This window comes from Typopeltis vanoorti, chromosome 1 (genome assembly GCF_054136105.1).
Source record: "Typopeltis vanoorti isolate ZY-2024b chromosome 1, IOZ_Tvanoo_1.0, whole genome shotgun sequence".
Taxonomy (NCBI): Eukaryota; Metazoa; Arthropoda; class Arachnida; order Uropygi; family Thelyphonidae; genus Typopeltis; species Typopeltis vanoorti.
The window spans coordinates 120,362,881-120,387,048 of NC_143549.1; the positions used below are offsets into that span (position 1 = coordinate 120,362,881).

The 24,168-nt window shown below is 33.9% G+C and overlaps 1 protein-coding gene across 1 annotated transcript in view; it reads right to left on the bottom strand.

Moving 5' to 3' along the window:
• Positions 1–24,168, bottom strand: part of LOC150110362 (uncharacterized) — a 259,624-nt gene that overhangs the window by 92,712 nt on the left and 142,744 nt on the right. Inside the window, exons 6-7 of the mRNA XM_090399055.1 lie at positions 23,379–23,498; positions 8,228–8,311 (exon numbers count right to left, since the gene is read on the bottom strand). Of these exons, the coding sequence (XP_090255181.1) occupies positions 8,228–8,311; positions 23,379–23,498 (204 nt within the window). The remainder of the gene's footprint in view (positions 1–8,227; positions 8,312–23,378; positions 23,499–24,168) is intronic.

Genomic DNA, 24,168 nt, shown 5'->3' on the forward strand with positions numbered 1-24,168 from the left:
CGTTATAAATATATTCTTTTTTTCTCATAACTGACACCCCCTCCTGCTTATTTGATCACAGATGGCTGCCAACAAATTTATTACAGAAGTTTCATTTCCAGAGAGTTGGAAATAAAACTACTGGTTGTGAAATCCTCAATTCAAAAACACTACAGCATTCTCTTATGAGACAGTATCTGAATGTATCCTTAGTGTTTTAAGAATAAATAGGTTATTAAGCAAGAAATCCACAAGAAGAAGATAATGTGGAAAGAATATCTTGAGAATAAGAGTGAAAGGAGTTATAAAATATATAAAGCTCAGGCCATGAAAGTAACGAGTATTGTGAGGAAAACTAAGTCAGAGTATGAAAAGAAATTGGCCATGCAAGCTAAAGGCAATCCAAAAGAATTTTATCGTTATGCTGCAAGTAAAAGAAAGAATGAATGTGGAAGAATAACTTTATTGATTGCAGATGGTACCTGAGTGTCAGAAGGTAATGAGATTGTTCAGTTAATGAGTGCTCACTTTCCTAAGATATATCAACCAGGTGTATGTAACATAGTGCTACATTACATGAAGAGTTAGAGATTCATGAAAATGAGGTTGAAGAGCTGTTGCCTAACCTAGATAAGAATTTGTCTATATGGACAGATGGAATATCCGCCCGTATGCTAAAGGAATGTTCAGCTGAATTGGCTACACCTTTCACATGTTGGTTTTACTTGAGTTTCAGCCCAGGAATGATACCACAGGAATGGAAGGAATGTATGATAGTTCCATTGTACAAGGGTGGTGCAAAAACTGATGTCTCTAACTACCAACGCATCAATATCGCTGGCGTGATAGTAAAGATTTCAGAGAAGTTGGTAAGAACTCACATACAGAAACAGGTAGACAAACAAAAGTCATGTTTTAGCAATCTGCTCATATTTTATAACAATGTTATGGCCGAGTTGGATAAAGGGAATGGATACACTATGATAATGTTGGATATTATCATTTGATAGGATACCACATGAAAGGCTGTTGCATAAACTGGAGAATATGGAATCGGAATATCACCTGGATCAGGGTGTGGTTGACAGACAGATATCAAAAAATGATACACAGTGGGTGTGAATCTGACAGATTTAAGGTAACCAGTGGTGTACCTCAGGGTTCAGTCCTTGGGCCATTATTGTTCAATCTATACACTGATTACATCAGGAAGGGTCTAATATCAAGTGCACAAATGTTTGCCAATGATGTGAAGTTAGGCAGGGCAATCAGGGATGCTAGTGATATTCAGCAATTACAAAAGGATTTGAATAGACTGGAAATTTGGGCAAATGAATTTGGCTATCAATTTGATGTTAGTAAGTGTAAAGTTATGTACTTTGGCGTGATTAGAGTTCCAGTGGCATATTATATTAGCGGGGCTATGCTACAATTAACTGAAGAGGCAAGGGATCTTGGTGTATTAGTGGATAGGAATTTGAAGTTTAAAGGTGACATAGCAAAAGTTGCAAATATAACTTAGAGGATCACTGCGATGTTGAAGTGAACCTTGATAAGGAAACCATTTTGCCTCTTTATAAGGTTTTGATAAGACCACACTTGGATTACTGTGTGCATATTTGGTCTCCTAGGTTCCAAGGGGATCAAGAAGGTGGAAAGGGTGCAAAGAAGAGTTACAGAGATTATATCTGGATTATGGGATGTACATTATGAGGACAGATTGCAAGTATGTGGATTGCAGACTCTAGTTAACAGGATAAAGAGGGGTAATATGACAGAGGTCTATAAACTTTTAAATGGGTGATATACGACATAAACTGATGAAATTTTTTGTTATACGGAAAGTAGGAAGAGAACACCGGGGCATCCATGGAAGTTGATTTATTTGCAATCAAGAAAGAGCTAGTTTTTCTCATAGGAGAGCAGTGAGTGAGTGTAATAATTTGCCCTTAGGGGTAGTGAGTGCATCTAGTGTGGATGAATTTAAGGGAAAGTATGATAACTGGTTTGGGTGATTAATAGCCTCCCTCGATGAGTCCTTGACTCCCTGGAGGTCACAGATAATAATAATAATACACCCTCCTCTGTCCAAAAAGAAACCGAACTTTTCGAAAATAGAAGAAACTAGTGGCACCACCTGTTGTATCTCTTTGTTGTCGAAAGCGGCAACCTTCATTAGTGTTGCGTCAACTGTTTATGACATTTGTTTCATTAGAAGCCGAGTTATAGTGCCAAGAGTGACAGTGTGTTTTGACGAACGGTCAGAAAATGAGTTTCAAACAGAGAGCTGTGATTGACTTGTGTGTTCAATTTGGTAAAAGTTTTACCGAAACACATCAAATGCTTCAAAACGCATATGGTGATGAATGCTTATCCCGTACTCAAGTTTGAGTGATTTAAAAGTGGTCGTGGGACGCTTGAGGACGACGAAAAGCCAGGCCGTCCAAAAACTGGACTAAGCGAAGTTAACATCCAAAAAGTGTGTGATTTCATCAAAGAAAACCTGAAATCGGCCGTGAGATTGATTGAAGATGAATTGGGATTCCAAAACCAACTGTGCATAAAATTTTCATCAAGAGTTTGGGCCTTCGTAATTTGAATTTGCGATTTGTTCCCCACAAGTTGACCGACGACCAAAAAATTTATCGAATTGAATACTGCAAGGACCTCATTAAAAACGCCCGTAAGGACTCAAACTTCCTTGAAATGATCGTTACTGATGATGAAATGTTTTGAATATGAGCCTGAAACAAATGCAAGAGTGCTGAGTGGAGACCAAAGAAGAGGGGCATCCGAAAAAAAGTTGCTCAGAGAAGTCAAAAGTAAAGACGATGCTAATTTGTTTCTACAATTCCAAGGGCATTATCCACAAAGAATTCGTTCTGCTAGCCAATTGGTCAATGGTGAGTTTTATCTCGAAGTTTTGAAGTGATTGATAGTGAGAATTCGTCAGGTACAGCATGAATATCATGATGCAGGCAGCTGGTCACTTTTCACAATAATGCACCATCTCATCTTTCGAACATTATGAGACAGTTTTTGAGCAAAAACCAAGTTTGTGTGTAGGATCACTCGCCATATTCACCTGATTTAGTATGCTGCGACTTCTTTCTCTTCCCCCAAACTTATTTGCTAATGAAAGGAAAGCGATACGACACCACTGAAAATGTTCAAGCAACAGTAACCACAACCCTCAACAGTATCCCAAAAACCGATATAAAAACCTCATTTAACGAATTAATTGACCGTGCCAAACGCAGTATCGAAGCTGAAGGAGAGTACACTGATTGAAATAAATGATTTGAATAATTATAATTGGCCTGTGTTTTATTTTCTATCAAAAGTTTGGATTTGGACAGAGGGTATATTAATCTTGCGTGTATACACAATATGCATGACATATGTAATAGACAATATAATCTTTAATAAAAAATTAATTGTACTTATCTTACAATATAATTTCATTAACAAAATAAACCTGTAATTATAAACACAAAACTTAAAATTGGCTTAAAACTGGGTCTGGCACAAACTGATGAGACCTCAATAAAGATCGGAACCGGTCTGGGTAGTGACCCTTCCATAATGCATAGCATTATACATATCCACAAGGAGATGTGCTTTGCATTATAGGATACTAAGGCAAGTGAAGTCATTAGCTTCTTTGTACGAGTTGCCCCAGTCCTGAAAATAGTTCAGGTGCAAACTTGTTTGCTTACACTTGGATAAAGGATTAAGCCAAGAACATAATTTCTTGGTATCTTTATAAATAGTTCAGAAATCGTGGGAATATAATAAAGATCTGTATTTAAGTTTTGTGGACCTGCAAAAGGCATATGACAAGGTGCCAAGAAAAAAGCTATTCAAAACGCCATAGTTATATGTTGTCAATGGGACATTATATCAATCAATATTTAGTCTTTATTTGAATTATAAGTGAGCAGTTAGAATTGAAAGAAGTATATGAAGATGATTTTATGTTAAATCTGGTGTCAGACAAGAATGTACAAATATCAACTGCATTGTGAATGGAGAACCTATAGAACAAGCAAAACATTCAGGCTGCTTAGGCACAATTTTTAGTGAAGACAGTAAATTAAATATATAAATAGACAAAAGAGTCAATAAAGCTGGTATAGTAGGAAGTCAACTGAATAAATTTATATGGAATAAGAGAGAAATAACACTAACTTATCCCCTCTGTTATTCATTATCTATATATGGATCACATTTTTAAATAAAGCAGCATTAAACCTGATATCAAAATTGGAGATGTTAATCTCAGCTCTTTACTTTATGCAGATAATGTTATACTTCTAAATAAATCCAGTACAAGTCTGCAAGATTCCCTGACTAAATTGAATAACTTTTGTAATGGTATGAAGGTCAGCAATAACACGGCAAAGACGATGAAAACAGGCAGAAGTATTGAAAATATCAACTGCATTGTGAATGGAGACCCTATAGAACAAGCAAAACATTTCAGCTACTTAGGTATGTATAATTTTTAGTGAAGATGGTAAATTAAATATGGAAATGGACAATAGAACCAATAAAGTCGGTATGGTAGGAAGTCAATTGAATAAATTTATATGGAATAAGAGAGAAATTAGTTAAAACACTAAATACAAGACAGTGTTCAAACACATAATGTTTGAACACTGTCTTGTACACTAAATACCTGTGTACAAGACAGTGTTCAAACCAATTTTAACTTATAGATCTGAGAGCTGGGGTAGAAATAAAACACTTGACCAGACTAGAGATCACAGATATGAGAGTCCTGAGAAAGATTAGAGACGTGAACTCAATTAAAAATGAGGATATCAGGAAAGAACTTGACACTGTTAGCATCCAGAAATGTTTTAGCAGACCTAATCTCAGGTGGTACAGTATTTTATATAGAATGGGAGAGGAAAGATTAGCAAATTAAGTGCTCTCTGCCAGGTTGACAGGAAAAAGACATAGAGAAAGACTGAGATATAGGTGGATCAATACAGTAAAAAGTGCCTTTGAAGACAGAAAGATAAGATCTGATAATGTTGGATTCTTGACAGATAACAGATTGATTGGGAAGAAAATTGCTGATAGGAAGTCAGTAAACATGTAAGTTCTTCATATAGCACTATCATAACATCCTGTACACACCTTGAGTGTACATATCAGGAATTTGATGATGAACTCCGATATAACATAGACATCATTATATTATATTAGATCAGATAGTCTGGTAAGGAGAAAGGTGGTAATATCCTTTGAAGATGATAAGAATAGGTTTCTGCACTGGCTTGAAAGAAGTGTGTAGATTGAATTTGCAAAGGACATGTGTACTTGTTCAGAGGTTCCTTTAAGGTAAGGTATTGAAATTCTTTTCACATCAGATTATGGTCTGATCATCAGATGATAATTATCAATAATAATATTTTGAATGGTAGTTTCATTATATCCACTGGATATCAGATTGCTTTTAATTTTATTAAATTCATCAAACAAAAGAGAACCAAAAGAGCAAATCATATGATCTCTAAGTCCAAAACTCTATATAATTCCTATCTTCTGTAATGAATGATGGTCAGAGGACATATGAATGTATCTGCCAGAAAAGGTTGGTTTTGAATAAACTGAAAATTCAACATGACCTGTAGAATTTTGAATTATTAAGATATCCATAAAGGAGAGGCAGTTGTTAAATTCAAGTTCAATAGTGAACTTGATACAAGAGTAGAAAGTGTTTATTTTTCCAGCAACTGACGTAATTCTGACTCCAAGTGGGACCAGACCACAAAGATATCAACAAAATGCAGCCATACACGAGATTTCGGAAAATAGTGTGAAAGGGTTGATTTTCTGGATTCTCCATAATATAATCAGCTAAAGCTGTCGGGATATTACTGTCCATTGCTGTTCCACTGATTTGTTTGAACAAATTGTTACGCCACGTAAAGCGGCCTACTACCCACTAACGGTGAATTTAAATAAACTAAAAAAAAATATGATTGTAAAAACTGAAAATTCTTTTGTGGGATGTTGGCAAACAGGAAGACTACATCGAATGAAACCATAATCTCATTATTAGACAGAAATGTTTAATTTTCTCTAAAATTCTGTATTTTATCTACATTGTAAAAGCCATAAAAGTATCTATAAATAAAGATATATAATTTTTTTTAGTAAAGTCTGGAAATGAATAGAATTTTAATGAAGGAGAAAGAGTTTGTTTGCCCATTCAGTGGGTGTGGGGGGGGGGATTTTTGCTGCCTGTCAAGTTCGTTAGGCAGATTCTATACTGTCATCTATAAGATGAAGGGAATACTGGATTTGTAAATTTTATGGTTTTCTGGTACTTTATTTGGACAAAGATGTAAATTTTTTTTTATTAATTTATATGCTATTTTTCTCTTGAGACTTAACAGAATCTGGATCTATAGTTTGGTAAATATAGGAGACTTTAAGATTATTCATTTTTCTGTTTGATCCATTATAGCAGCTGTATTACTCTTATCTACTATGGTTTCATAACATTTTTTTTTTTCCATTATAGAAAGTTTAAAGTTGTTTTAGGAATTCTATTTCTTTTAGTGGAATATTGTTCATGGGAAGTTTGGATTTTATCAGAATGATAGCCACATCAAATGAATGCTGTCTGTCACTGTGGAAGGCAGATCACAGATCCCACATTCAACACTGATCAGGATTTCTACGATAGATACAAGCATGTTCAAGGAACAACTGCTAGGATTACGTTTTACGGTATTTTTCCACAAAAATAAAGCATGACAGAATAAAAAAAAACTATTTTTATTATTTTCTCGACTAGTTTCCTGAAATTCTTTTGCTTCACTTCATGTTTTCTAGTTTTTGCTAAAAAAACAAGTAATAACTGTTAACTCTAATGAAAACAATTGAACATGAATAACAATGGAAAGTGTGCATTCACTATTATGCTGACTGCTCATTGTGGATTGTTGTACATTACTGGTAGATATGAATATGTTACGTTGAATTAGTGAAGACCAAATTTCATATAAAACTATCCCTTGTTTTTTGTTGCATTGATTATTCTTTGAATGGCTCTTGAGAAAAAGCGGTAATTTATGTGGAGCATTTTTATTTGTTGCCATATTATTTGATGTTTTGTTTCAGTTACATATGCTGCTAGTCCTAATTTGTGTCTTCTTTCATTCTAAACATATCTGAAGTGTTCTGATCAGTGTACCTCTCCCGTTCTGCATGTCTATCCTATGTAGTGTAAATCCCAACTACACCTGACATCATGCAGACATCTGTTTTTTTTTAAGTGGCAGATGTGGAGGTTTCAGATGATTAGAGATTTGCTGACTAAGCAGAAAGCAATCTCTCTGCTCCTCTAAAGTCTTGGGTTTCTTGTTCACATGATTGTTTTGGAGGTTAAAGTGGATTTTTTTTTTTTTTTTTTTTTTTTTATTAATGTTCTATCGAAGTCATTTTCTGGTAAGATCAAACTTTTTTTTTTTTATTAATGTTTTCAATTGAAGTCATTTTTTGGTAAGAGTTAACTCGTGTATTGCAGATCTTGATTCCTGCACACTACATTTCATCACCACCTGGCACAAAAAATAGGCTTCATTTGCTCCTTAAGTGAGAATTTACAGAATTTCCACTAACATAGGAAAAAAAAAAAAAAAACAAGAGTTAAAATACCTGAAATACCTACAATAACATGCAACAAAAGAATATCATGAAAATAGTAGAGAAAATAATAAAAATAGTTTATTCGATATGATACTTTATTTTTGTGGAAAAATGCCAGAAAACATATTCCTAACAAACTCCTAGGAATTATTATTATTAGTAATGGAGGTGGACTAAGGGTTAGATAATCTAGAATTCAAGCCATTTCGGGCCTCTAATAAGCAGGGTGGTGGCCTTGAACAGGTGATAAAATTTATCTTCTACCTAAAGGCACAAAACATCAATGCTCACAGCAGGATTCAAACGCACCAGCTGGTTGGAAAGCAGATACACTAACCATTCTGCCAACCAGGATCCATAAAAATGCAAAAAAAAACTTTCAAAATGACAAATGGTTTACATTATGTTTACATTAAATGGTTTACATTACTGTTCTGGAAAAGAGATTAAAATTTGTGTAGGATATGTTTGAAGACATGTCAAAGAAGTTTTAATGTATAAGCTATTAAAGATAATTTTTTCCTTGTAAAATAATTTGAGAGGAAAAAATGTATCATGCAGGCTTTAAATTTTCTACCTGTGTTTTCATTTCTTCTATGTCTTTTATCTGCTTCCTTAGCTTAAAATTCTCTGACTCCATATTCTCTATAACTGCAGTAATCTGAAATTTAAATCTTAAAGTAATTAAGATATCAATGAAACAGAATGTAACTTAATTATTTGATAAATGTAATATGTTTTGAATTGCATCTTATAAGACTATGCTTTGAAATTTTTATAGAAGTTATAATTACATATGCAAAGTGGATATTAAATCCAACATTATTTCAAAGTCAAATGTTTGTAGAAACCAGAGAGCTTACGAGAATACAATCCTTGGCATCCTCGAGTTGCCTTAGTATGGACTACTTAAAAGACATGAGTGCTGCCCAAAAGGCCATATAATTCATGCTGTTGGCTCTCTTCAGAGACCAGACAGAAATCTTGAGAGTAAAAACTCTCATTCAGTATAGTATGCCACCGTTTGTAGGTCTCTGCTTGGCAGTTTGCCAAAAATAGTCAATTCATGCTGAAGGGGAGAAAGAAATGAAGGATGTACGAATTGATCGCCAACATGCGAAATCACATGCTTTCTTGTCTGTCACTGTACTAGTAGTAGCTTGATTTTTGTTGTCACTTTTTTGCATTTTTTTTTTATTATTAATTTGTATGATGGATCCAGTACAGTCAACAAGTGCTGTTGTTAAACGTTTCAGTAGCTCTTGCAAAAGAATTTTGAATAATGTGCTGACATTCTGCGAAAAAGAATCGTTAAAAGGCAGTCTCCTTGTTCCCCTTTCTCAAGTCATAAAACGTGCAAGTGCAATTGGGGGCGTATCGGGGTTGATACGCCCCCGATATCGGGGTCGACTATTAAAAGAATTCGTAGGGAATCAAAAGGTGAAGGTAAGCCAAAAATTTAAATCTCCTAAAAAAAAGCGCCAGAGAAAGAAAACCATTGAAACCATAGCTTTGAATGATTTTGATGTAGACGTTATAAAAAGAACTATTCATGAATTTTACATGGTCGAGAAAAGAGTGCCAACTGTTCCAAAATTGATTCCTGTGCTTAAAGAAAAAATTAATTTTCCTTGGAAAAGAGAAACTTTAAGGAAAATACTTCATGAAATCGGATTTTGTTTCAAAACGTCCCAGAATAAAAGGAAACTTATCATGGAGCAAAGTGACACTGTTTTATCTAGAAAGCAGTATTTGAGTGCAATAAGACATTTCAGGGAGGAGAAAAGACCAATTGTGTATCTAGATGAAACTTGGATTGATAGTAATTTAACTTATGGAAAATGTTGGTGGTCTAAAGAAGAATGTGGAGTGTTACAAACCGGAAATGACTCACGGCGCATAATAATTTTGTGTGTGGGTGGAGAAATGGGTTTTTTACCAAATTCAAACTTACTATACAAAGCCAATTCAACTACTGGAGATTACCATGAGCAAATGAATTCTACGATCTTCGAAAAGTGGGCAGAAGAAAAACTGATTACTGATTCCAAACCTTCATAAAAATGCTGTTGTTATAATTGATAACGCTTCATATCACTCTATTCGACTAAACAAAGTTTCCAAATTGGTCTAATAAGAAGCAAGTTCTTATGGATTGGCTCTATGCAAATAACATTTCTCATTCCCCAGATATGCAAAAAATTGAATTGCTTAATTTGGTCAAAAGAAACTCGCCCACAACTAAACTATTTAAATTCGACATGATGCTCAAAGAGCATGGATTTCTAGCTTTGAGGCTACCACCATATCATTGCAATATTAATGCTATTGAGTATATTTGAGCAGAAGTGAAAAGTTTCATTCGGCATCGCAATGTAACTGGGAATATTGACATGTCGAAACTTTTCAAGCTTTCAGAACAGGCGAATGAAAGTATTACAGTTCAAAACTGAGGAAAATATTGCTCTCATGTCGCCTTATTGGAAAATATGTATCGAGACAGAGACGGAATTATTGAAGAATTATGCGAACCTTTGGTGATCACTTTAAATGATGTTGATTTGGACACCGATTCAGGTGACTCTGAAGATTAAAAGGATTTGATAATGGTATTTTTTTTCCAACATTTTTTTTGCATGGGTTTGTTAAAAGAGTCACAACAAGTCATAAATAATTAATCGGTTTAGGACATTAAAGTGTCTCAGTTCTCTCAACGGTAAGTTTAGAATATGCAAGTTCATTTGAAAAAATTTGTGTTTTTCTGTATAATTATTTTTATTTTATAGAAAACTTTCTTAAAAATAAATTTCGTTAAATTTTTGTTTTATGCTATACCTTTTTTTAATTTTGTTAATACTGTACGTACATTTTTCCAACTGTTATACAAGCAAAATAGTTACACTTTAAATAACAATGTTTGTAAAAGAAAAGCTAATTTTTCCGACCTATAATAATAAAAAACTCATCCCAGAAGACAGATTGATTACCCTATTATCAGAATGGATTCTCCTTTTTCTGACATGTACAGAAGTGTCGAAGGATCTCTAATCGGTGGACAAACTATACTAAGGAAATTGAAATGTCAGAGAAATGTGTTTTTCGTAAGTGAACTCTCAGTCGGTGAGTAAAAGTAATTACTAAAAAAGTTACTACTAAAAAAATAAAGCAAAAGTAATTATATACTGACTGAGAGTTCACTGTGAAAAAAAATACATTTCTCTGACATTTCGATATCCTTAATACTGAACCAGATTTCTGAAGAGAACCAACCAGTTCGAAACAGCTGTCAGGCCAGTGAAACCTTTATCAAATGGACTAATGAAAGGTGAATATATATGGATGGCTGGGCACTGCCCATGTCTTTTAAGTAGTCCATACTAAGGCAACTTGCAGATGTCAAAGATTGTATTCTCGTAAGTTTCAGGTCAACTTACAAAATTTCATAGTTTCTACAAACATTCAAAATTTGAAATGAATGTTAGATTAAATATCTACTTTGCCTGTGTAATTTTACATCAATGAAATGAAGCCTTCTATGTTAAATCCCACTGCATATTCAGTCTGTAAACACCCAAATCTGTAGTTTTGGAAATCATATGCTATAAGTTATTTAATTATAATTCATAAACTAAAATGCAAATATCTAAATTACAGTTGATTATTTTTATTTTTTATTTTCTTGACATAACAGGGATACAACCAGAGTATTAATTCAAAATAGCAACAATTAACATGCAAATGCTGAAATAAGAAAATCGTATATCAACAAGAGATAATGCATATAATGTACAATTACAGCAGATACTGGTTAACTGGGCTACATCATGACTAGAACATTTTAGCTCAATTAAGTGGCTGCCCCAATTATGTGAAGTTTCTTGTTAATAGTTAACATGAAACTTGTAATGACTCATCTGATCTCATTACAAGCTGTGGTTTGGTGTAGTATGACCTTTGCTCTCCTTGTGCAATAAACTTTAAACCAACCATTTACAGAAGATTAACTCAATGAGAACCTAGAGTGCTACAGTCTCCTGTTCCAATTAAACAACATGCTGTCCCAAATAAGCAAAGAAAACAGTGGTAATTTTCTCAATTGGGTTTGATCTTTAAGATTTGTCTCAAATAAATGGCTGTCTCAATAAACCAATGGCCCAATCAACCAGATTCAACTATATATATGCAGTACCTCTGCATATAATTAAAATACACTAGTTTTACTTTTTCATCTCCAGAGAAGTCTCACAAATTTTTCAAATCAGCAGTCATTCTTGCTAATCTGGAATATTTCCAAAAGGTTTGAGAAGTTCTCTGAACTGGCTTACTATGTGCAAGGTTATAACTTTACACAAATGACTAGTCAAGTTGGCAGAGTAAGCAGCAGTAAGCTTATTTACAAGCTGATCTGGAAACCTCCTGAAGTATTATCAACAGGTTTGCCCCCATGAAACTAGCAGCCAGCTTGTGTAAAGGGCTGCATCCTTGAATAGAGAATCTGGCTCCCCAGGTGAAATGTGATGGAGACTGTGCCAAGAACACCACCAATCTCACTATGTGTAACAAGAAAAGGGGACAGAAACCAGAGATCTTGCTCTATAAATGAGACAGCAAAAACAATTCTCTACCACCACCACCACCACCTAGACTTAGTTGGCATTTCCTCCAACTAGAAGGTACACTTTTAACAAGGCAGTACTCAGACCACATTGTGTAAATATGAAAGAAAGACTATCTGAGGAATGTGTGAAAAGGAAAGATAAAAATGTAACTGTACAATTATTTGTAAATAATATGTTAAAAACTTCATGCATTTTGTTCAATTCTGATAAGATCTGCCTCAGAGTGGCTCAGCTAGATTAGTAAAAGTTACATTCCTCTCTTAAGTAAAGTAGTGGACACTCGTAAGATTATGATATATGGTAAGATAAACTCATTTTACCATATGAACAACTTTCTCTCTTCTGTTCCTACACAGAATACAATGGACTGCCAATACTTAATTTCAGGCTTAATCTCAGGCAATTTATTTATCAGCACATCCTGGCAGGAAAACTGCGACTGATCAGTTATTTTTTCCTCTAATTAACTATATGTTTAGAATAATGGTAAGTATAAAAAACCCAAGTAGACCTATCATCTGCATCTGCTGTCCTTTTCCTGTGATTCCATTACATTTAATGTAAGCTTTACAAGATTTATGTAAAGATATAAGAATGTTTCAATTCAGTAATAAATCAAGACTGAAATTAATCATGATGTAAGACATGAATGGAGTTTGTCTCTAACTCTATTCTATATATACATATTTGATCAATATATATCGATATTGGCACACGCGTGAAATCAGACGCACGCAGCTACTTAACAATAGAACTTCAACACGAACTGTAGCTACAGTTCAAAGCTAACTGATTTTGTAATAGTCATTCGATAGTGATACGATGTTTCTTATAGTGTTTACTTGCTTTCTATGTTCTCACGCCTGAAGAAGTCGGACAATCCGATGAAACATGTTGCGTTTTGAATAAATTTAATTGTTATTCTAGTCTCGGTTATAGTCAGTATATATATATATATATATATATATATATATATATCTCCACTGATCAAATTATAAAATAAAAAAAATATGGAAAAGAACAATAAAACACGGTATCCAGTTAACAAAAAATCAGTTTATGAATAAGTCAACAACAAATACAATCCAAAGATTTCATAAAAGGAATTAAAAATCATATCATGGCATTTAAAGATAGAGATCATATTAGATCAGGGGTGGAGAACCCCTCACCCACGGGCAACATTTAGTCCGCAAGTCTATTTCAATTTGCCCCTTTGCTGATGTACTTGTATGTACATGTAAATAAAATTTTATAATAATTTAAATTTATTATAATTAACTTTATTTAATTATGTTTAAATAAAATAAATATAGCCGTTGCTTGATTGTTATAATTATATGTCTATACAATTGTAATTAAAAGATACCATATCAGATGAGAATGTTGCACATTTACTTATTGGGATATATATTGCACACTACATACACTATATATGAGTTAAAATTTGTCAGTCGCCCGCGGAAGTTTTTAAATTAGCAATTTTTGCCCTTGATACTAAAAAGGTTCCCCACCCGTGCATTAGATCAAAAAAATTAATATAAGATAAAATAAGAGAAAGACCATTTAATTATGTAGCCTGCATGATCTTAAAAGACAAATGTGGAACAGTTTAAAAAAATAACTGAATATAAAAAACATGAGAAACCTAACTCAAATTTTATATTAAAAAAAAAAGAAAAAGTAATGGCTATTCCCACTTTGTATAAGATTTAGCAATATGGACAGTCAGATGAAGATTAAAATGAAATACAGAGAGCAGAAATAAGATTTTTTTTACAAATAATTGAAGGATGCACAAAATCAGATAACATAAAAAATGAAGACATTAGAAGACAGTTTGATTAATGATGAATTACAAGTGTGGTGTTCACGGTGGCAACAAACACTTTCTAGATACTGTTAAAGGTCATAAGAAGAAACTATTTGAGATGTCCGATTTGGACACCTTGAGAAAAGCTACAAACTAAACTGGACAAATGGAAATGTGTGACACAGAACTATGGGTTATATATTAGTAATAAGAGTAAGAGTATGGTTTCAAATTGAAGAGAAAATGCACAAATTAATGGATTTAGAGTTGGTGGCCAAGTCCTGGGGAGGAGTAAAAATTTCATATATTTGGGAAGTCTGCTTCCTAGAAATGGAAGTTTAGATTAAGAATTATCAAAGAAATGGATTTCAACAAGCCAAAGTTTCAAGTGTAAGTCTTTGAAATTTAGAATAGTGAAATTCCATCAAAATTTTGTCTTAAATTAAAGCATGATGACTAACAGAGATACAAGCAGAAACATTAGGTAATAGTGAATTAAAGTTTTTGGGGACAATTCTGGTTAAAAAAAAAAAAAAGCAAGGCAGAATAAGAAATATTGATATTAAAAATATTTTAGGATTAGAAAGTGTTGAAGAAAGGTGAATACATAAAACTTCACTTATGTGGTTTGGGTATGTAAAGAGAATGAAATTCAGAATGTATACCAAAAAGACCAGAAGGGACACTACACAAGATTACTAAAAAAAAAATAAATAAATAAATAAAAAATAAAAATAAAATAAATTCAGGCAATGACAATCAAGGAAAAGAAGGAGTAGCCATAGTATTCAACACAAAATACGAGGCTGCTCATCTTCTTGAATGGCAGGCAGTGTCAAGTAGAGTGATTTGGGCAAATATCAGAATGGAGGAACTGGACAATGAGACTTATTTGTGCCTATGGTCCCACAGAAGGTTCTACTAAGGTAGAAGTGGAGGAATTTTTTGATGCTTTAGAAAAAGCAACTGACACAATGAAAAATGAAAAGTTGGTCCTTGTTGGGGATCTAAATAGCAGAGCAGGAAGTGATTGTCAAACATACAAAAATGTTTTGGGAAAATTTGGAGAAAAGAGCAAAGCTAATAATAATGGCAAATACCTGTTGGATTTCTGCTCGGGACATGGACTGGTTATTATTAACACCATGTTCCAACATAAAAATGTGCACAAATTCACATGGAGAGAAGAGGCAAGGAATAAGAAAAGTCTCATTGACTATGTTATTGTTGATAGTGATGTTTTCTTCCTGGTGCAGGACACCAGAGTGCACAGAGGATTTAAAATTGGAAGTGATCACTGTTTAGTCTTGGGCAGGATAAAATTGAATTTCATATTGAAAAGAATGACATGTAAGAAAATTTTAAAGCGAATAAAGGTTGAGCAGCTCTCAGATGTGAACTGTAAACTAAAATACACAAAGATTATTGAAGGAAAAATGTAAGAGTTTGAGAACAGGAACCAAACCTTGGAGTTTCGGTGAAAGCCTTAAAGAAAACCTTGATTGATTCAGCCAGAGAGGAATGTGGTGAAGTTGTCTGCAAGGTAGAAAAATTAGAACTCCATGTTGGACACAGGAAGTTAAAGAGGCAGTGAAGGAAAAGAAGAAATCATATCAAAAGTTCCTGGCAAATAAGTCAGCTTGTGCTCTTACAGAATACAGAGACAAATGTAAGAAAGCTAAACAGTGTGTAAAACTAGCTAAACAAAAATCATGGGAGGACTTTGGCAAGAACATAGAAAATAAATATCAAGAAGGTGGCAAAATATTCAGGAGGTTGTTGAAGAAGCTTAGGAATGGAGGAAAGAATGCTGTAAAAGGAGTTAGAGATGATAATGGTGACATGAAAATGGGAGGAAAAGATATCCTTGAAGTATGGAGTAATTACTTTGAAATTTTGCTAAATGAAACAAGCAGCGATCACAGCACAGTGATAAAAAACACTGACCAGGCATGCAGTCAGGAATACATATCCATACTTGAAGTAGAAAAAGCCATCAAAGGCGTGAAATGTGGAAAGGCAGCAGGAGTAGATGATATTCGACCAGAAATGCTGAAGTATGGTGGCATAAAAGTCTTACAGTGGCTGCACTGCATAGTTCAGAATGCCTGGACAGAGGAATGAATTCCAGGCGATTGGAGTAGAGCTCTCATAGTACCCATATATAAAAAGGGAAATAAAACTGAATGTGAGAATTACAGAGGTATAACCTTACTGAGTGTTCCTGGTAAGATATATGCAAGTATACTTGAGAAACAGTCGAGAAGAATTGTGGAAGAAAAGCTTGGTGAAGAACAAGATGGATTCAGATCAAATAGAGGCTGCCAGGATCAGATCTTCACTTTACGACAAATAGTTGAGAAAGCATGGGAATACAACAAAGATCTGTATTAAAGTTTTGTCGATCTGGAAAAGGCATATGACAAGGTGCCAAGAGAGAAGCTATTCAATGCGCTACAGTTGTGTGGTGTCAATGGAGCATTATATGAAGCAATACTTAGTCTGTATTTGAGCTGTAAGTCAGTAGTTAGAATTGAAGGAAGTACAGGACGATGGTTTAATGTTAAATCTGGTAAGAAACAAGGATGTACATTATCCCCTCTGTTATTCATTATCTATATGGATCACATTATGAAAGAAAGTGGTATTAAACATGATATCAGAATTGGAGATGTTAATGTCAGCTTTTTGCTTTATGCGGACGATGTTATACCTCTAAATAAATCTGCTACAAGTTTGCAAGATTCCCTGACTAAATTGAATAACTGTTGTAATAGATATGGTATGAAGGTCAGCATTAAAAAGACAAAGACAATGAACATAGGTAGAATTGTTGAAAATGTCAACTGTGTTGTGAACAGGGAACCTGTGGAACAAGTAAAACATTTCAGCTACTTAGACACGATTTTTATTGAAGATGGTAAATTAAATATGGAAATAGACAATAGAATCAACAAAGCTGGTATGGTAGGCAGTCAATTGAATAAATTCATATGGAATAAGAGAGAAATTAGTCGGAACACTAAATTAGCTGTATACAAGACAGTGTTCAAACCAGTTTTAACTTATGGATCTGAGAGCTGGGTCAGAAGTAAAACACTTGACCAAAGACTAGAGACCGCAGATGTGAGAGTCCTGAGAAAAATTAGAGGCGTGAACAGATGGCATCAATGGCAATATCATATTAAAAACGAGAATATTAGGAAAGAACTTGACATTGTCTGCATCCAGGAATTTGTTAGCAGAGATAATCTCAGGTGGTATGGTCACAAACAGAATGAGCAAGGAAAGATTAGCAAAACAAGTGTTTTCTGCTAAGTTGGCAGGAAAACGACCCATAGGAAGACCAAGATATAGGTGGATTGATACGGTACAAAGTGTCTTAGACGATAGAAATATAAGATCTGGTAATATTGGAGTCTTGACAAGTAACAGACTGATGTGGAGGAAAATTGTAAATAGGAAGTTAGTAATGATGTAAATTTTTCATGTAGTACTATCATATCCTGTACATCCCTTGAGGGTACATGGTAGGAATTTGATTATGATAAAAAATAAAAAACCTCAGTGTTTCTTTTTTGTTTTACCTGGGAATTTTTCTGAGGGAAGAGGTGTACTGATGGTGATGATCAGAAAGTTGGTTACAGAACAAAATGGTTCATTCATAACTAGAGATCACATATCAGTTGTGAGAAAAATTAGTAAAGTGAATAAGATGCCGGCAATGTAGAAGCATATTAAAAATAAGGATAAAAGCAAAATGACATTGCTAACATTCAAGATGTGTGAGCATAACTAACCTAAGATATTACGGTCACTTAAACAGAATGGTGGAGAAAAGACTAGCAAAACACATTCAATACCAGAATAGCATGAGGAAGATCAAGATCTGAATGTGGACTTCTACAATTATCACTGCCTTAATAATATATGATATTTGACAATGTTGGTTATGTGAAAAATATATTCTTTCAGAAGAAAGCTGATTACAACATGCTAGTAATAATGTAAATATTTAATTCTTCTTCATGTAGCTTCCTCAGTGAGAGGGTGCAGCACCATGTCCTTCCAGTTCTCTCTGTTGGTGGCTTTCCTTTTTGTTTCTGCATAGCCATGTGATCCTGTCCATGATCTTATATCTTCAACCCATGGCCTTCATTGTTTGCCTCTTGATCCTTTTCCCATAAGTTTTCCTTCTAAAACTGTTAGTATCCTCTGTCCTGCTGAACCTCTCAGTACATGTCCTGCCAATCTCATCTTTCTCTGGATCATTTCCTGTAATAAAGATCTCTGTGTTCTCATTCTCTGTAGGACGTCTGCATTTGTCACATGTTCTGTCCATGTTTTCAGAGCTCTCCTATAGCACCACATTTCACAGGTCATTATCTATTGCCTTACTCTCTTCTTGAATATCCAGGTCTCACTTCCATATGTGAAAATTGGCCACACTAATGTTCTTATCATTCTTTTCTTTTTCTCGATACTCACGGAATTTTTCCAGAATGTATTTTTAGTTATTTTTATTTCTTTATCTTGCTTTCCAACTGCAGTAAAGTAGGTGCTTAAATATTTGTATTCTGTTGTATGTTCAATTTTCATATTGTTCATGAATATTGCTGGCTCGGATCAGCTATCTTTTGAGATTTTCGTAAATTTGGTCTTTTTTTCATTTATATCTAATCCAAATTCTTTACCTTCTTCAATTAGTACCTGCAGTAATTTGATTAATTTGTTTCTGTTTTCTGCTATTAGAATGGTATCGTCAGCATATCCAAGTTGTATTTTATGCCATTGATACTAATTCCTATTTTTTGTTTTCCAATCTTTTTCATCACTGTCTCACTATAGATATTAAATAGATTTGGTGAAAGGATACCTTTTCTAACTCCTCTTTTTATTTTTACTCCAGAATTCTCATAGTTAAATAGCTGCATTTTCTGTTTGGTGTAAATCGTTTTTATAATCTTAAGTACATGATCTTCTATGTCTAATTTATCTAATATATCAAACATTTTATTATGTTTTACCCTGTCAAAGGCCTTCTGAAAGTCTATGAAGCATATGTAAATGTTCCTATTTCTTTCAAGTGATCTTTCTATTAGTATTCTTAGTTCCAGAATAATATTAATGGTTCCCAATTCCTCTTCTGAAAATTTTTGTTGTTCACTCAATTCACTGCTTAAGGCTCTTTCAATTTGTTTGTTAAGAATGGTTAAAATAATTTAAGATGCATGGGATATTAGGCTCACAGGTCTGTAATCCTCGCAATTTTGTGCATTAGTTTTCTTTGGAATTGGTATGCAGACAGATGTTGTAAAAACTTCAGGTAATTGTATTGTTTTATAGATGTCCTGAATGGATTCCACTAAATAGTTATTATTGCCAGTCAAAGCTTTCAGCAGCTCAGCCGAAATATTATCACACCCAGGGAATTTATTATTAGGAAGATTCTTAATTACATGTTCTACCTCCTTTCTTGTGGGGAGAGTGGTATCTGTTGTTATGTTTAACTTAAGGTGTCATGAATCATCTAACATGTTACCATCATCATAGAGATGTGATAAGTACTCCATCCATCTACCATTTATCTTTTCCTTATCAATGAGTATGTTTCCATCTTTGTCCTTGATGTTATTAGACTGTGTACGTTTTGCTTTTCCATTAAGTTCTTTCACTTTCAGGAATGTTTCTCTGGTTCTGTTCCTATCTTGTAATTCTTCTATCTCAGTGCACTGCCTATTTATCCAGTTTTCTTTCAATCTTTTACATAACTGTTTGATTCTTTTATCCAAAGTTTTATATCTTATCCTTTCTTCTTCATTTTCTCCTCTTTTCCATGTTCTTCTTTCATTAAGAAGGTTGATTACCTCTTGAGTTATCCATAGTAAATATTTATAAATATTTAATTATATTTCCTATTTAAATTCACTAGTCTTGTTTTTTCTGCAATAAAAAGATAACTGATTGGGAAACATGATGACTGCAATTTGGTTTCTAACTCACATATTACCAATTACAATACTTCTCATACAACTGTCACCTGGTGCCAATTTCTTCAAACATTTCTGAAAGGTACCATTTATGCTTTTCCATAAGAACTGTTGCAATAAACTTTGCTCTTATACAAGCATTTAGAGAGCTTTCTGAAAGTTAATATTTTTCTAAAATCACTGCGTTTAATCATTTTTAAAATGGGAATACCATTCTAGTTTACAAATGTACTAGATTGTATCATCTCCATATGTAATTCATCATAATTATATATATATTGGGTTGGCAAATAAGTTTGTTCGGTTTATGCGTTAGTACAAGTTTACGCCACTTCACCTGTCACCATTGTTGCGCTACCGCACAATGCTATTATGCAGTTGAAAGGCGACATTTCACATAACCTTTCAGTGAATTCTCATTCGGCCTACTTCAGTTGTGTGTGTGTAACACATTTTTAGAAATGGAAGGAAATAACGTATACGTTACCAGCATATTTTGCTTTTTTATTTCAAAAAAGCCAAAACGAGCTGCGGAGGCCCATAAAAAAATATGCAGCATATATGGGGATGGTGAATGCATATGCCAAAAGTGGTTTGCCAAATTCCGTTCTGGAGATTTCGCCGTCAGTGATGTGCCTTGCGCTCGACTAAGGTTGATTCGAGTGTTGTGAAGGATATCATCGACAAAAATCTGTCACAAACAGTGTGGGAGATTGCTGCAGTACTGAACATATCCCATACAAGCGTTGAAAACCATTTGCACAAGCTGGGATATGTTTCAAAACTCAATGTTTGGGGGCCTCATGAATTGACTGAGGCCAATATGACTGCTCGCATATCCATCTGTGATTCGCTGCAACGTCACCAAGAAAACGACCCATTTTTTGAAGTGGATGATTACGGAAGATGAAAAAATGGGTCATGTACGATAACATGGTACATAAAAGCTCATGGGTATTTTCCTTTTACTTTTTAGGATCCTAAAGTGACTGCTTCAAGTTTTGATTCTAGTTTCTCTCTTCTCTTCCCCCCCCCCCCCTCCCCAACAACCAAGCGAAAAAACATTCAACATTAAACATCTACATGGTTCTAAACAAAATCCCACAGAGGATGCACCACCTAGACAGGACTTTAAATTCATATTCACATGTTGCCTTTGTGTGTGTGTGTGCATGTGTGTGTGTGTGTGTGTGTGTGTGTGTGATACCAGTGTTAGTTGTACTCCCTGAAGATGCCTCAGTGATGTTATGAGATACTGGAAATCTTAAATTGTTTGCGTTCTAGACAGGATTCCAATACACGTCTTTCCAACCATAGGCCATCGTCGAAACCAACTGAACTATATAGGACCTGCTAAGATTGATATTCACTTATATGTTTTATTTGTTATCTCTGAATGTTTGTATAGCAGCAAAGTTTATTGCAACAGTTCTTATGGAAAAGCATAAATGGTACCTTTCAGAAATGTTTGAAAAAATTGGCACCAAATGACAGTTGTATGAGAAGTATTGTAATTGGTAATCTGTGAGCTAGAAACCAAATCGCAGTCACCATGTTTCCCAATCAGTTATCTTTTTATTGCAGAAAAAACAAGACGAGTGAAATTAAATAGGAAATATAATTAAATATTTATAAATATTTACCATGGATAATATCAATAGCAAAGCCAGGCCAATGAAGTAACTCACAGTAACACCATAGTTTTCTCCCAATGAGGCACAAGAGTGAACTGCCACAAACAACCTCGAAAGCAGGATTGCACCCAAAGATCATGCTCTCTGTGTGGTGGGATTATAAAGGTGTTGTCTACTACGAGGTGTTACCGTCAGGCAGAACGATTGATTCAACTGTTTATTGCTTCCAGTTAACGTGACTGGCCTGTGCAATTAGCACAAAATGTCCTGAATTGGCAAATCAGAAAGGCGTTGTCTTTCACCACAACAACGCCAGACCCCACACATCGTTAACAACCAGGAGTAAATTGTTACATCTTGGCTGGGATGTTTTGCCACATCCTCCATATTCATTGGACCTGGTACCTTCCGATTACCACTTATTCTGATCATTGCAGAATTCTCTGAATGGGAAAATCTTTGATAATGAGGAGGCTGTCAAAAGACACCTGGATCAGTTTTTCACCAGTAAACCTCAGGAGTTTTATGAACACGGCATAATGAGTTGAACAGATGGCAAGAGGTCACTGATAAAGAGGATCAATATATAACTGACTAGTATGTATTATATATATTAAATGAAATGTGTTTCATTCCACTCTGAAAAACCAAACTTATTTGCCAACCCAATATATATATATATATATATATATATATATATATATATATTATACAGAATCCTAATAGTGCAATAGTTTTTAACCTGCCGCTGTCGTGAATGTACATGAAATGATGCTCTTCTCTGTGTGCTTTCAATTGTTTTTGAATTTTCTATAATTCATTTGTTAATGGTGGTGGTGACGTTTTATGAGACAAACTGAACTATTTGTATCTAATTTGTTTATTTAATTAAACTCTTTACTGTGAATATGCCTCTTATTATACTGTTTTGGTGGATTTTACAGCTATCACTACACTGAATGTAGTGATAGAGAGAAGTGAAGAAGTTTATAAGGGTTTGTCAACAGAAGGTGAGTAAGCCAATCTCAATTTCTGAAAAATCTTGCTGTGGAGCAAAAAATGCAAGACATTTTATTAATTAAAAGAAGATGATAAAATATAAATACTAATGTTGAGATATGTATAGAAATTATTCCCCTCCAATATTAATTAGTTCTTTGAAACTGAATGCATAACAATGTGTTAATTATTTTAACCTAGAAATTTAAAATATAATCTGTAACAAATGAAAAAAGATGAACATTCACATAAGCAATGAAAAGTGGAAAATCATTAAAAATCTTGCTGTGGAGCAAAAAATGCAAGACATTTTATTAATTAAAAGAAGATGATAAAATATAAATACTAATGTTGAGATATGTATAGAAATTATTCCCCTCCAACATTAATTAGTTCTTTGAAACTGAATGCATAACAATGTGTTAATTATTTTAACCTAGAAATTTAAAATATAATCTGTAACAAATGAAAAAAGATGAACATTCACATAAGCAATGAAAAGTGGAAAATCATTAAAAGAAATCACAAAAAATAAACAATTTATATTTCATTATAGCATCTCAACAAGTTTCTGAGAATATTTTAAATTTTTTCATAAATATTCAGCAAAATAAGTTTCAGTTTTTAAATTCTCCTGTCTCCTCTTCTCCTTCATCCCCTGATAGTCTATTACCTGGTTACGAAAATCCTTATGTGCCCTCAACTCTTCCAACATTAAGGCTTTTGTGTCTTCTTGAGCATGCAACATAGACTTGGCATCATCCAACTGTGCTTGTAAGAACTGCTTTTCATGCTGTATAATTTATGAAAAATTATATAAGTCTTTATTTCATCATGAATATTTTGGCTTAATAATGAAATAAAACAAAACTTTATAAAGAAAATGCTATTCTCGAGAAAGTCAGAATATCTTCCCTACTTAAAAACATCCTTGACTTGCAGCATTTTTAAATTAGTTTATGGTGATCACAAATATATGAAATTGTCCAACCTATAGTACAATAACCTTGAAAATGGATAGAGAAAATGAAACGTAGCAACATCAGATCTAAAATGTAAATAAGCAGTGGCTGATTGCTACATGGGTCATGAAAGCGTGTGGAGAAAAGTGAAAATTACTAATGTCAATTCTAGAAAAAAAAAAACTATGAAATATCTGTAGAAAATGCATTCAGCAGAAACTACATGTCAGTGCAATGGAGAGTTAATCTGTGCATGAAAAGAGTATTATTATATCTAACTAACTAACTACCCTATCTTTTAAACTAAGTCAAGAATTTCTAGAACACCTGTAGGGTAAAACTTCAGATGCGAGAAGGAACTAGAGATCAAAAGGGGATAAAACCTGATTAAAGTGTCAGAGGGCAGGAAGTTAGTAAGATGTGACTGTTCTTCCTCCCACTGGTGACAGTGATCAAAATGAACTGACCTAGGAAGTGGCTAAGTGTGTGGCTATTCTGCTT